Source organism: Diplodia seriata (assembly GCF_021436955.1).
Source record: "Diplodia seriata strain FDS-637 chromosome Unknown scaffold_4, whole genome shotgun sequence".
Classification (NCBI taxonomy): Eukaryota; Fungi; Ascomycota; class Dothideomycetes; order Botryosphaeriales; family Botryosphaeriaceae; genus Diplodia; species Diplodia seriata.
This window is the reverse complement of record NW_027117311.1, coordinates 128856-142637: the sequence shown is the minus strand read 5'-3', so window position 1 is coordinate 142637 and position 13782 is coordinate 128856. Positions and strand designations below refer to the sequence as shown.

The following is a 13782-nucleotide window of genomic DNA, read 5'->3' as shown; positions in this document are numbered from 1 at the left end:
GACTGGCTCCATGAGTGCTGTCAGACCCACGAGGGATGCAGCCCTAAAGAGGCAAGGAGCCTACCGACCGATTTCCGTGTGATCGACGTTCAAGAACGCAAGCTGGTCCTACCAACGCTGCCCTGCCGATACGTGGCTCTGAGCTACGTCTGGGGTTCCGGTCTGGATCCATCGAAGTTGATTGCATCTCGCTCGAACATAAAGAGTCTAGAAAAGCCTGGATCTCTCCGGCCATCTGCTCTACCACGTACTATTTCTGACGCCATGACGGTGTGCGAACGGCTGTCTGAGCGATACCTCTGGGCTGATTGTCTTTGCATTGTGCAAGACGACCCCGACGATAAGCGAGCCCAGATCGGGCTAATGGCCAGCATCTACACCGCGGCTGAGGCCGTGCTGGTGGTTGCCTCTGGCAGCAGCATGGACCAAGCAATCCCCGGAGTATCGGTGGACCGCCAGGGCAGAATCCAGTCCAGTGCTCTTGGGCTTTACCTCACAGAGTCCACACCGATGAAGCCGTGGAATCTCCTTGGATCAAGCGTATGGGCAACGCGAGGCTGGACTTACCAGGAGGGAATTCTCCCCAGCAGGAAGCTGTACATCACGGAGCGAGAAGTATGGTTCGAATGCGGAGAGGCCATCATCCGCGAAGACGCCTACGCCGACTGGGGGCACGAAAAGTACCTCAAGACAGGGGATTATAATCTGCCCGTGTCTATTTGGTTGGGGGGCTTGCATGCCTCAGTCAATGTCCCTGACGATGAACGGCCCTGGGATTCCTACGAACAGCACCTGCCTCCATACACCGGCAGATCGCTGAGCGATGACCGTGACATTTTCAACGCCTTCATGGGAATCTTGCATCCCTTGTTTGACGACTACGGTGGTACGACCTTCGGACTCCCTCTGGCGAAATTCGATCGTGCCCTTCTCTGGGCGAGTTCGGACTCGACATCTCCAATGCGCCCGGGTGTACCGACCTGGTCTTGGGGCTCAATGCGCGGTCAGATAGTTGCCATGCGATTGAGTTTCATCGGGACTTTGGTGAAGTGGTCGCAATACAGCGAGTCAGAGAAGGATCTAGTTGATATGAGTTATCCCGAGGATCAATGGTCGGAAGGGTGGAGAGTAGATCTCATCAAGGTCGCCACTTACTTAGCCATTGCATGGGCTCACGGTATCCTGGAGAAGCCGTGCCCTGAAGAGCTGGACCACCGATCTGTCTCTTTCGATGAACTCAACACCATTATGACCTTACGCTGGCCTTCACCCCGCGACTTTCTGGATGAAGCGCTTGGAAGCGTGAACCTCAAAAATTTCAATTCTCTCGAAGTTCGCAAAATAGGCATACTATGTGGCCGTGTACAGACAGCCGTTCTGAAGATCACGAGAAGCGGTCGCGAGTACTACGAGGAAGGTGGGTAGTATTTCATGCCTTGCTAAAAGCGTTAACTAATATACTGCAGTGAGAAGCTCATTTCTGTCGGGGGGAAGAGGGGACGTTATAATTCTCGATCACCGTGGCGACCGGATTGGATTCCTTGCCCATTTGCACGATCCCACACTTGAGAGCCAAATCGGCTCTGGGGTCCTTGATGGCGGTACAGATAGTGAATTCGTAGCACTCTCTGTGGCGACAGAAGAGCTACCTGAGGGGCTTTACATCGACGAGCGAACTCAACATGAGCCCGATTGGTCGGCGGAAATGGAGAGCCGACGGAAAAAGAAGATACAGGAATGGTCTGTCTTTGATTACGACCGCAGGAGATCCTATCCATGCTCCATCGTTAACGTCATGCTCATCTGGACCGACGCGGAAGGATACTCCTACCGAATTGGCATTGGATGGGTAATGATGACCAAGTGGGCTGAAGCAAAACGGACGTTCAAGAATATTGCTCTGAAATAGCTCCCAATTTCTGATAATAGAGAAGACATCTCTTTATAGGTATATTGTTCTGGAAGTAGGTTGCGTTCAACGCGCTTGCTTCCTTGACTCCGACAGTCCCCATCTGCTTCAACCTATCTTTCCTTCTGAGGAAGCTGAACCCGCTAGAAACTCTTCCACCTCGCGGTCGGCGTACCATAGAAGAGCTTCATCTAGTTCCACGATTGGTAGATTGAAGGTATGACCCGTGGATGCTACAGCACGGACATGGCCAGGGATTCCCTCGAAGGCAGAAATGATCTGTTAGGCGATGTAACCGTTGAAACAAACCGCCCGAGTGGAAGCCCGCATCTACATTGTGAGTCACTTTTAAGGATCCAGTGGAAGTCGATGGTTCGGCAGCGCTCGAACAGGTATCCGGGATCGGAAATCGGAAGTTGGCCATTCCTTTGCGAACCTTCCATTCTCCTCCGCACTCGTACTTAAATCTTCAAATAGCAAGGTTTTCTCTTGAGCTCTTTATCAGATCTCTCAAGTCGGTCTACCGACTTAAAACTTCTATCGTATTTACCGCCCTTCCAAAAAGTAACTTGTGTTCAGATCGACCTCCAATTGATTTTGCTGTTCGAATTTGGTTTATTGAGGAAGAGGGCGGAACAATGGAGAATGGAGAATGGACTTGGGCATCCTGAAGCAGCGGTAGGCGATGACGGCGCCGGCGAGGTCTCACGGGCCGTTGCTTGTTGTGCAGGGCGAAGGCGATACGGCTGTGCCGGCAGAGCTGACCATCGAAGCTTTCCACGACGGGTGTCGGTATGAAGGTGGTATCGAGTTGCTGCTTTATCCCAAGCAGGATCACTCTGGTGTGTTGGAGGCGGCGGCGCCGGATTGGCTGGGGTGGATCGATGCGCGCTTCGCGGGCGAGAAGATGTGCATGAAGATTACGAAGGATCCGTTCGATTACGCAAATATCAGGGCGGCGCCAGAGCTCAATCTTACGGGGTTGGAGCTTTGATGTTGCTTGAGGCGAGACATGGAAAGCATCTAGAATGGATTAAAAGTTAAAGGAGGTGGAAAATGAGGCAGTCAGATATCTGCACTATTCAATTGTCAAACGTCAGAACACCCTTTTTTCATAAGCTTTGGAGTTTTTCGGCTCCACCATCTTATCGACGTGCGATCACCAACGTCGTTGTGTTTCACCAGGCAGTTGCTCCATGTTGGGCCACATTTCATCAAGGGTCATCCTTTCGCTATTAATAAGTCCTTCAACGGGTACGCCAAGCCCTTAGTCTACTAGTATGTCAATCCACCATAGCTTCATGTCACCCTCAACAAGGTGGTTTGCATGACTATTGAAATTTTCGAGCCCGCTGCATCTTGTATGGCTTGGCTGATATTGTTATACAAGGCCTAAGGTTACAATCAATGCACTAAATCAGTTTCAGTGAGATAGCCAAGTAATATAATTACAAGATACTGGTTGTGGGTGGGCTGTCAAAACCCGTGCCACTAATCAAACGTATCAAGACATCAATGAGATTGCGACGGTCTAAACCTGCCTAGAAATGGCGTTTGTGGAAGTGTTTCCCGCGAAAGTGACATCTCGCACGCGTGCGGAGCCGCAACGCGTACCTGAGCTTTTGCTTTTTCCCACCACAGAGGATGCAACACGGGGAGCGCGGGGAACCACACACACGGTACCGGAAGGCGTACGAGTGAGGCTTGCTGTTCTCTTCCTAGGTGTCATCAACTTACCAATCCGCGCAGAGTGCTGATACCCCCCTGTTGATTCTCAAACAAGGGTCATCCATCGGCAGTACAAAGCTTAGCTCGTCCCAGCGTTCTGGAATGCAAACAATGCCGGCTCCTCTTCCGCTTCACCATGGAGGACAGAAGATGGCTCGTGCTTACTGTCATCTGTCTTGATCTCGCTCTAGTCCTCCCGATGATGCTCGTCCACGGCTATGCGAAGCTAAAGATTGAGAAACGGGTGTCAGCCAGCGATCTGATCGTGGCACTGGCAGATGCGAGTAACCCACGCGTACCTGCATGATCATGCATCGCTGACGCAACCTCAGATACTCTGGCTTGCCTACATCGCATGCCAGATAGCCGCATGCATGCACGGGTTCGGTACGCACGCAGCAGACCTGGACAAGGAGTTCCACTACACCGAAGCGCTGCGAGTACGTCCCGACCACTTTATCCCCAGCAGAAAGAACACCAACGACCTACCGTCGCCGCCTTCCTCCCCCAGCTAACCAACCCCCACAGTTCTGGTACCTCACCACCCTCCTGCACGTCCTCTCCGCCGCCCTCAACCGCACCACCGTCGGCCTCGCCTCCATCTCCCGCACCGCCTTCCCCTCGCAACGGCGGCTCGTCTCGATAAACATAGTCAGTTGATACCCCCCGCCCATCCCCCACCCACCCTTCTCACGTGCATCCCAGATAATCTCCAGCGGCGCCAGCATCCTATTCTTCTTCCTCCTGCTCTTCCAATGCCAGCCCATCCCGGCCTACTGGTCGCGCGACCGCGCCGTCGCGCGGGCATCCTGCTATACGCGGGACCTGACGGGCGCGTGGTATGCGTTTCTCGGGGTGAGCATGGCGGCGGATGCGGTGCTGACGAGCTTCGCGGTGGCGTCGGCGATGGGGAGGAGCAAGGGAGAAGAGCAGCAGGGGGGTACGGGTTGGGTGCGGAGGGGGGTTGCGGCGGTGTTTAATGTGTTTGCGTTTGGGTGCGTATTGCGTCTGTCCCGCTTGCTTCTTCTTCCTCCGCACACGCGGCCTCTCGACACTCCCTACCTTCATACCACCCGCCCACCGTAGTCCCGGGAGCTCGTTCCACTTCCCCCTCAAGACCCAAGGCTGACGAGAACCGGGCAAACCCCATCTCTCCCTCCAGCCACGTCATCGCGACCGCCGTGCAACTCACCCACGTCGCCGCGCTGGCCCGGGACTTCGACGACGCGGACCTGACCTGTAAGCAGCACTTCATCACCAACCCCCAACCCCTCCATCTCGCTCACAACAACCAAAAAACCAACAACAGACTCCGCAACCCCCTTCGCGCTCCTCTCCCTCGTCGGCCCCTCCACCGCCCTCCTCGCCACCCACGCCGCCAAAACCGCGCCGTACGCGTACAAGCACCTTTACCATCACCCCACCCTTCCGTCGACCGGAGCAGCGACGGCGGCCAACAGGGACTCCCTCGTGCGCGACATCCTGCGGGAGAGGAAGGAGGAACAGCGGCAGTGGGAGATGAGGAAAGGGAGGGAGAAAAGGGGGGACTCGGACGGAGAGGGAGAAGGGAGGAGGCCGTTTCGGCTCGTCGTGCTGAATGGGAGGGAGGAGGGGGCGGAGGAGGAGGAGGCGTTGGAGGCGGTGGTGGAGGGGGGGTTGGCGAGGTTGGTGGAGAGGGAGAGGGAGAGGGGAGATGCTGGGGGGTGATGGGATGGCGGTGCTGTTGTCGTTGTTGTTGTGTCGACGCTCGAGCAGCACGGGAAGGTTGGGGATGGATGTGCTTTTTTGGGTAGGTGTTCTGGGGGGAAGTTCCAGCCCGTTGAGTATGTACGTGGTCGGTCGAGCAGCGAGCGGTGCGGAGTACATAGCGCCGGCTACGTACCTAGTCCCCGGACTACTGCTAGACCACTCAACCCTATCCCGCGTCCACCTACCTACAACAATCCAGCCTTGCCTCCTTCTTCTCTTCTTCGCAACACACCCCGAGCGAGCGAGCCTCGACGCCCCACCGTGCCGTGCCACCTGCATCCATCCATCCGTGCGCACCACCAAACGTCGACCCCTCCGGAACAAACCGACCATCCAATCACACCACAGCCGTCCCTCATGACACCAACAACAACAGCATCAACCAGCGATCGCCGTTGGCACTGTGTCGGTGTCACTTGTGGCCCCGAGAAGAGAGGGCGGTGCAAAAAAAGCCCTACAAGTGACGTCAAACAGCCCCATATATCTCCATCCCATCCCCATCCCCGTCCTGTGGTCCCTTCCCCAAAATCCTCTATCTATGCCACCCCCCGCCCCTCCCTTCTGGGCACATGGTCGCGTGAAAAAAAGAATACGAAGAATATGCGTATGTACTACTGACACCACCCGTGCATGTCTGCCTTGCGCGCGCGCGCGCTATCCAAGTATAGCAAAATGTCCCCGGCCCGCGCGCCACCACACCACACCACCACACCGCAGCCGCCGTCGCCGCCGCACACGCATCCCAACGCGTTAGTTACGGTTTCACACGTCATCATCGAGGCGGGCAGGCGGGCGGGCGGGAGGCCTTAAATTCCCATGAGTGCCAACTTCCAAGGGTCTGGGTAGACAAATGTGGGGTGGGGGCACAGGGGGGGGGGGGGGGGGGGGGTCGTAATAATCACGGAGTACGTCCGGAGGAGTCGAGGAGAAACGAAAAGTGAGGCCGCCGCGCCGGGCGAGGCGGTGCGGTGGCCGGAAGCAAACAAAATAAGAAAAATCTCGAAACGCACCATCATAATCAAGCAGCAGGAAAAACAGGTTGTTGAGCGAGCGAGAAAAAAAAAGGAATTGCGACAAACGGGCACTCTGTGGCACATACATACATACGTCCGTACACAAAAAGGCCGAGGAAGCACCGCACCGCTCCCCTGTCTGTGTACCGACCTACCCCACTTCCAGCAGCGCCGTTATGCATGAAATTAGAGTTCCCGTTTGTGTCTCACATTCAATAACGACGTCGGCGATCCGTCTGATTGGCTGGCCGTGTATGCGCCACAATATGGCGACACCGCAAACCAATCAGCACTTTCTGGCCTCTTACCAAAAACAACGCATTTCATCGAGATCAGTCGAACTCGCAGATGATCCGTTTCTCTTGTATGTATCGATCAGGCTCTAAAGTCTAAAGACGTGAGGTGTGGACGGTAACAGACCGCCCCGATCTAGCCCATATTTACGCCAAACCATGCATACATGCCCATGCAGTTCAGGCTCAACATACAACAAAGCGCGCTTTCGTCTCCCGTAGGAAGAAGCGACAGAGCCGCGCAAAAAAAAAAAAAAACGCCCGTAGAAAATGCTTCGGACAAAAAAAACATTAACAACAGCAAAAAAACACCGAAACACCACGCCATGCCATGCCATATCGCATACAAGCAATCATCACGTCTCCCACCAATGCTTCTTCCTTATCCTCCCCGCCATGCTGCCTTCCACAACCCCGCGATCCGTGCTCCTCGCCGGCAGATGATAGCCCCACCTCCTCCTCTGCTCCCAGAACCACCACTCGCCCAGGCGCCTCGCCAGATCCGCCCAGGCCGCGGCGGCGTCGCCGTGCCTCTTCCTTACCTCCTTCACCAACACCTCAACGTTCCACGCCACCAGCTCCTTTGCTTCGTTCGGCTCCGACGCGAGGTCGGTGAAGCGGAGCGGGAGGGTGGAGCACAGCGGGAGGACGAGGCGGAACGACGAGTGCGCCTGCGAGACGGCGAGGAGGGAGCCGCCGGGGTTGATGGTGGAGAAGTGGAAGGGGTGCGTGTTGGCCGAGGCGTTGGTGGTCGGGAACGTGGCGTCTTCGACGAAGCTGCTACTGATATCATCCCAAGGGTTGTGGTCGTGGTGGTCGTGGAAGAAGGACGACGACGGCGGCGGCGACGAGCGGTTCGCTGTCGGCACGCTCCACTGCTGCTCGCGGATCATCGAGTGGCCCTGGTAGCGCGGCAGCAGCCCGCGGGCGACTTCGCTGCCCGCGTCGCTGAGGCTGTCGGTTTGCAGCAGTAGGTCGAGGATGGTGGGGATGATGGACGTCGGCGTCGCGGCGTCGGCGGCGTCGAGCTGGACGCGGGGGAGCTCCGGGTGCAGGAAGAGCAGCGGGATGGGGAAGTTGGATATGTGGCCGTTCTCAAAGTTGGATCGAGATCCGTCCGTCACGTCAAAGGCCAGTCCGTGGTCGCCCACCATCACAACAAGCGTCTCGTTCAGCGCGCCCTCCTCGTGCAGCATGCTTAGCAAGGAGTCCAGATACCCATCCTGGTACTTGATCGTGTTGAGATACATGTCGAAATGGTTGTAATTCTCGGGCGCGAATCGACGCTTGGCCAGGTACGTCTCCTTGCCCGGCCACGCCGCCGGCACCCCAAACGGATGGTGCGTCGTGCTGGTCATGTACGAGGCGAAGAGGCGGCGGCCATCGCGCTTCGCGTTGGCAAAGGCGTCACGAAGGTAAGGCAGTGACTCCTCCTCTGGGAATCCGAAGTAGTTGTTGCGTGGCTGCTTGGGCGGGTAATGGGCCGATGCCGGGTCGTCGAGTGTGTCGTCCGTCACAATGGTGCGGAAGCCAATCTGCTCATTCAGCGTGTACTGCGAGTCGAACTGGTCCGTCACCGACTGCATGAACGCCCAGTCCCACGGCGACGACTGGAAATCGTTTCCGTTCTTCTTGCCACGCCCGCCTTGCTCCGCCTTGTTGAGCATGTCCAGAATCTGAGGCAGGCAGGGCTGATACATCCGGCCTCGCACCTCCTCAGTGAAGTCGACGGGCAACGGTTCCATGCCGCAAATGCTAGTGATCAAACTCTTCAGCGTGTAAGCGCTGCCGGTAATGGCTCCCTGAACATTAATGCCACCCCTGTCCGGGCCGAACTGCGAGGTCCAGGCGCCCAGATGGGCGGTCTCGTTGAAAGCCTCGTCATTCTCGAACCTGGTAGATTCGCCAGTCAAAAAGGACGCCGTGGCGGTGAGGTTCCGCAGCTTCTTGTCCAACTCGTCAGCGACCTCAGGAGCCCCATACGAGGCAAGGATAGTGTCGTAAGCGTGGGTGGCCTTTTTGAAGGGGAACATGTCCTTGCGGGTGCTCTCCAGTGTGACGAGCAGCACATTCCTGATGGACGGCTTGTTCTGCTTCAACGCGTCGGTGAGGGGATGCAGCAGGCTCTCGTCCAAATTGGACAGCTTCATGGGGTCGCAAGACGGCTCATAGCTCCCGTGATGTCCACGGTGCGGAGGCGGCGGCGGCGGGGGCGGCGGGGGAGGAGGCACGCCATCTTCCAGCGGGTCCCACGGCCCAAATCCGTCTTCGTCTTCAAACCAGCCCGGAGGTGGAGGCGGCGGAGGGTAACCAGGTGGGGGTGGGCCGTGACCATGACCAGGCGGCGGAGGCGGAGGCGGGCGGTGGTGGCGGCGGCGGCACTCTTCGGTGAGCGGTTTCCAGTCCGGGGGTGGGGCGTGGCCAACAACTTTTTGGTACTGCGCAAAGGGAAACTCGACGCGCTGGGTGGGATGGGGCAGGCAGAAGTCGGCGTTGATGGGGCTGAAGAACAGCGATTCGAAGAGCGTGATGGGCAGGGAGCCGGACATGTGCGCGTAGGGCGCACTGCGCGGACGCACGCACTGCAGGATCAGCACGGTGAGGGTTGCGGCGATGACGGCAACGGAGACCAAGGCGGCCCTGCGCAGCGAGGGGATTTGGGCGCGGTCGGCCTTACTGTGGATCGGCAGGTCAGCACCCAAGCTGAGACACGGGGAGGTTAGGTAGGCGCACCTCGGCTCCACGTCGTCGACGCACGGGCCGTCCAGCTGCTCGTATCCGCTGAGCTGCGACTGCCCTCTAAGGTAACGATGCATCTGGCGGAAGGAGAGGCGCACCTCGACCAGCACCCAGCTGGTCGCCGCGTAGAAGCGCGCCGCCACGAGCCACGCGACGCACGAGAAGGCCAGGATCACCGTCGCGAACTTGGGCAGCTCCGACAGCAGCATCGTCAGCCCCGCCGGGTCGGCCGCCAGGTTGCCGGCCGCCATCCATTGCACCTCCCCACCGGTCGTGAGGTAGAAGCAGATCTGCGACGTCGACGTCGACGCCGTGAGGAGGCTGTGCTTGGGTCAGTCTGCAATCCACGGTTGCTGGAGGGAGGCACGTACGCGAGCAGGCCGCCGAGAATCCTCCATGTGCGGCCTCTGTTCGGGCGGAAGACGAGCAGGCGGCCGACGAGCACGAGGAGCAGGTCCGGCAGAAAAAAGGTCGGCGTGTACAGCAGCAGCAGCAGGATAGGCAGCGAGGTGCGGTGGCTGTAGAAGTGCAGCAGCTTGGCGGCGAAGGACGAGACGAAGAAGAGGGCGAACTGGTCCCGGGTGCGCAGCAGCACGCTGAGCGGCCAGATGGACGAGGGCTCCATCTTGCGGTTCGTCTGGGGTTCGCGTGCTTTACATGGCAGCAGAGTATATAAGTACTATCCTACTGCTGCCAGGGGTTCGGCAGCGGGACGGTGCCCCGTGCAGCAGCAGCAGAGCAGGACTGCCAGGTGTGGATGGAGGATTTGGCCGGGCCGTTGCTGAGCCACCACCCACAACCCGTTTTTTCGCCCGCTGCACTGAAACCCGCATCGGCCGCTAGCTTTCATTCGCCGCTTCAGGAACAAACTTCGCCTCTACCGCCCGCCTCGCTGCCCGCCTGCTCGCCCTGCTCGCCTGCTCGCCCTGCTCGCCTGCTCGCCTGCAACCCGGCAATCGTCCCAACGGCGTCATATGCGAATCGCGCCGCCAAGGCCCCTGCCCAGCCTCCTGCCCAGTCTGATCAGCAACGCAATTACCAAAGCACACGGCGCGTCATAGTCAGTCCGCACTCACCACCATATCCTCGTCACGGACTCGAACACCACCACCACCAGCACCAGCCCCAGCCCCACCTTGACCGCAACCATCTGCCACACCGTGACAGCACCCTCGCCCTCGTCCTCACCCTCACCCTCACCCTCGTGCGCCCCGTCGCTCATGCCCTCGATGCTGCACTTCACCTGCACCCGGGACGAACCTCCTCCTTCTCCCCCAGCCCGTTGAGGCGCGTCGTCGTCTCCGTCTTCTCCAACATGCCGCCGGTTCTTCACGACGTCGTCGTACATCTGCCACGCAACCCACATGTCGGCGCGCCCGTCGATCCAGTCAATCCAGTGCCCGAGGTCGTTCGCCAGCCGCCCGCACGTGTCGCCCGGGTTTTCCATTGGCGGCGGCTGCAGCCAAAAGACGTGGTGCTGGCTTCCCTCACCAGCCGACGACGACGACGTCGCGCTGCATCTGCAGCCGGTGCGGCGGACTGCTCGAGGATAGTGGGGAGCCTGCCGGCTCGGCCGCACCATGAAGGCGAGCAGGGAAAAAAGCAGGGGGAGCGTCGCAATGTGCATTGTGCCGGGCGGCGATGATGGATCAAGAAGGAAGAAGTTGATGGTGGAGGGAGTGTCGTTTCGTTTAAGCCGAGAAAAGACCACGATCGGACGGGGGGTGGTGGGATGGATGCGGATGCGGACGAGGAAGGTATGTAGGTATGTAAGGTATCCTCTTTTTAATCGCCAGCCAACCAGCCAGCTCCGCGCCACCCTCTTCCTGCTTCCCGAGAGGAGGCCCGACTGGGGCGGGCGTCCTGCTGTTGGCCCTAACTACCTACTCTCCGACTTTGCCGCAACGAATGATAATGCCTCATTCAAATCCTTGGGGGGAGATGGGCGAGGGAACAACGAAAAAACGCCTCGTGAGGCTGACTTTACTGCTCCCCACGCCCGGAAGCCATTATTTCAGATCGCATGCGGCCTGGGCTGTGTACGAGGGGCGCGAGCTAGTCCCATCTTCCCTGGCCAGGCCCCGCGGCGTCCGCGGGCGGTACGTAGCCATGTAATCCCAGAGTGCGGGGGGGCCCGGGGGCTGGGCTGGGCTGGGCCGTAGGTACTTATTCTTACCCAGCGCCGCGGATAAGGTCGACGGATAAGTCTTAGGGGTCCAAGGCTTTACGCGAGAAAGGTGACAGCGCGGCCCACCAGCAAGAAGCAGAACAACAGAAGGGGGACTCTTGGCCCGTGGCCTGTGGCCTGGGGCCATGGCGCGACCTGCCAACACTACTGCGTGCGCCATGGCTTGGCCGGGGCGAGAAAAAAGCGCGCAGCTGCAGGCGCCCGGCCGCTAGGAAAGCTTAGCAATGACCGGATACGAATCAGGGGGAGGGCAGCAGAGGGACTGGCCCGAATCGGGTCCGGATCTCCGCACGCTGTAAAGCTTGGCTTTGCTTAAACACGAGCTAATCCGGCGCCTCCCCGTTATCTGGCTTCTTCTCTCTTCTCTCTCCCCTCTCCCCGTTCCCGTCCCACCCCGCGCGCGAGCCCTGCTTTGCCGCGCTTCTGCCTCCACCACTCAGCACCAATAGCGCCCCCAGCACATTTCCCTCGGTCCCCCGAACACGAGGCAAATGTTACGTGCAACAGCAACCAAGTTCCCTCGTCAAGCGTCGGTCCATGTGAAGGGGAGAGAGAAAGCTTAATCCGTATGCGGTAGTTCGGAGTGGCCAAGCCTCAGTGGAACATTCCGCGGCGCGTTCCCCCAGACTCACCACACCAACGAGCGGTCCGTTCTTTTTCGGCCGCCCAAAAGCTTCTGCGGCAGTTAGCGTGAACACAGCCGCCGCCGCATTTTCGCTAGCGGGGGGGTGGGCATGTCGTTAGCCTCGCGTTGACGGGTTTCGTTGGTATGCATGTATGTACCTAAACCGCCGATTTGGAAACACAACAGCTGCCAGAAAGTTAGACGCACGGATCGGGCTGTACGTCGTGATGGGAGGCGCGCCCCCCGCCCGCAGTGGTTGGGTGGGTGGGTGGGTTGTTGACGGTTCGGCTGGACATGCCTAGTGCTCGTGATAGATACCTACGGCCGTTCATTCCGGTTCGTTCGTTCCGTCATGTGAAACCGCTCCAGCTACCACCGCCGAGTGAGACATCCGCAGCAGTTCTTCCCCGTTCGTCGATACGAATTCCACCCCCCCCCCCCCCCCCCCCCCCCCCCCCCCCCCCCCACCATCGCCGGGATGCTCTGCTCTCGTATCATTACCGCCCGCCTTTAGAAACGTCCGTCTCGTCGTCTGTTCTTTTCGTCTCCGCTAACAGCCCACACACGCGATGCACACGCTGTTTAATCGTCGGAGGCACGTGCACGGCTTGAAGCGTTCGGACGCGGTGTGTACATCATCTCGACACGACACACATATGCTCGATACATACCCTCGTCGGAGAAGAAGCCATGCTCGGTCGGTCCGTCCGTCGGTTATATAAGAAAGCGGGCAGTTTCGCTTCCTTCGAGAGCACGGCCAGCGACCGCTACATATACGTGGGTAGTGGTGAAAAGTGCCGCTGACCTCTCGCAGAGAGAACTGCCGCTTCCATAATGATGGTGATGTTTGTGCATATCCTGCCACGGGCGGTGGGTGTGGGGTCGCACACGATAATCCGTCAGTATATATATAAAAAGAACGAGACGTTTCGCCCTCAATTCTCAAAACGGGTGAGGAGGATCGATCGATCCCCCGGTACACGTGACGGCTATGACGGGACGGGGAAAGAGGACGAGGACGAGGACGAGGACACAGAAAGCAGGACTGGCAGCAGGACGGGAGGGGGGTGGATGCCCTCACCTCGCATTCCCCGGTTCGTTTCTCCATCTCCCCACCACTACCGTCCGTCCTCACACAAACGGCCCCGTCGCCGGATGCATTCTGTCGGCCGCTCTCTCCCTCCCCCGTCAAAACGGTCTCCGCGGACCCCGTCCCGCGGTCGTGCCCCCCTCGCGCCCGTCGTCTGGAGTTTTCCTTGCCATCCGATTGCTCTGATTGGCCCCCGTACTGCGTGAACGGTGCTTTCTTTCCCTCGTATTGTACATGCGTATGCACACTGTTAGCCTGGCGGGGTGGCTTAGCGGGAGCCTAGTGGTGGTGGTGGTGTGGTGTGGATCCGCCGATCGTTCGTATAAACTGTTGGTCGTCGACGACGGGCTTTTTACGATCGGACGCTTTCGGTATTTTTTTTTTTGGGGTTGAACGATTGAAATTGGATACGAGGTTGTGTGCATTGCTTGATGGGGAAATGATGGCG

At 58.7% G+C, this 13782-nt stretch overlaps 2 protein-coding genes across 2 annotated transcripts; one reads left to right on the top strand and one right to left on the bottom strand.

Moving 5' to 3' along the window:
• Positions 1-264: 264 nt before the first annotated feature.
• SLS55_003905 (uncharacterized protein) lies at positions 265-1425 on the top strand (the record flags this gene model as incomplete). The annotated part of the gene is made up of 1 exon (XM_066775369.1): positions 265-1425. One exon carries the CDS (start codon positions 265-267, stop codon positions 1423-1425), a length of 1161 nt encoding a protein of 386 aa, XP_066633250.1.
• A 5623-nt stretch (positions 1426-7048) lies between these two features.
• Positions 7049-10056, bottom strand: SLS55_003904 (uncharacterized protein; the record flags this gene model as incomplete). Its single annotated transcript, XM_066775368.1, has 3 exons — positions 7049-9368; positions 9426-9752; positions 9803-10056. 3 exons carry the CDS (start codon positions 10054-10056, stop codon positions 7049-7051), a joined length of 2901 nt encoding a protein of 966 aa, XP_066633249.1.
• Between the last annotated feature and the right edge of the window lie 3726 nt (positions 10057-13782).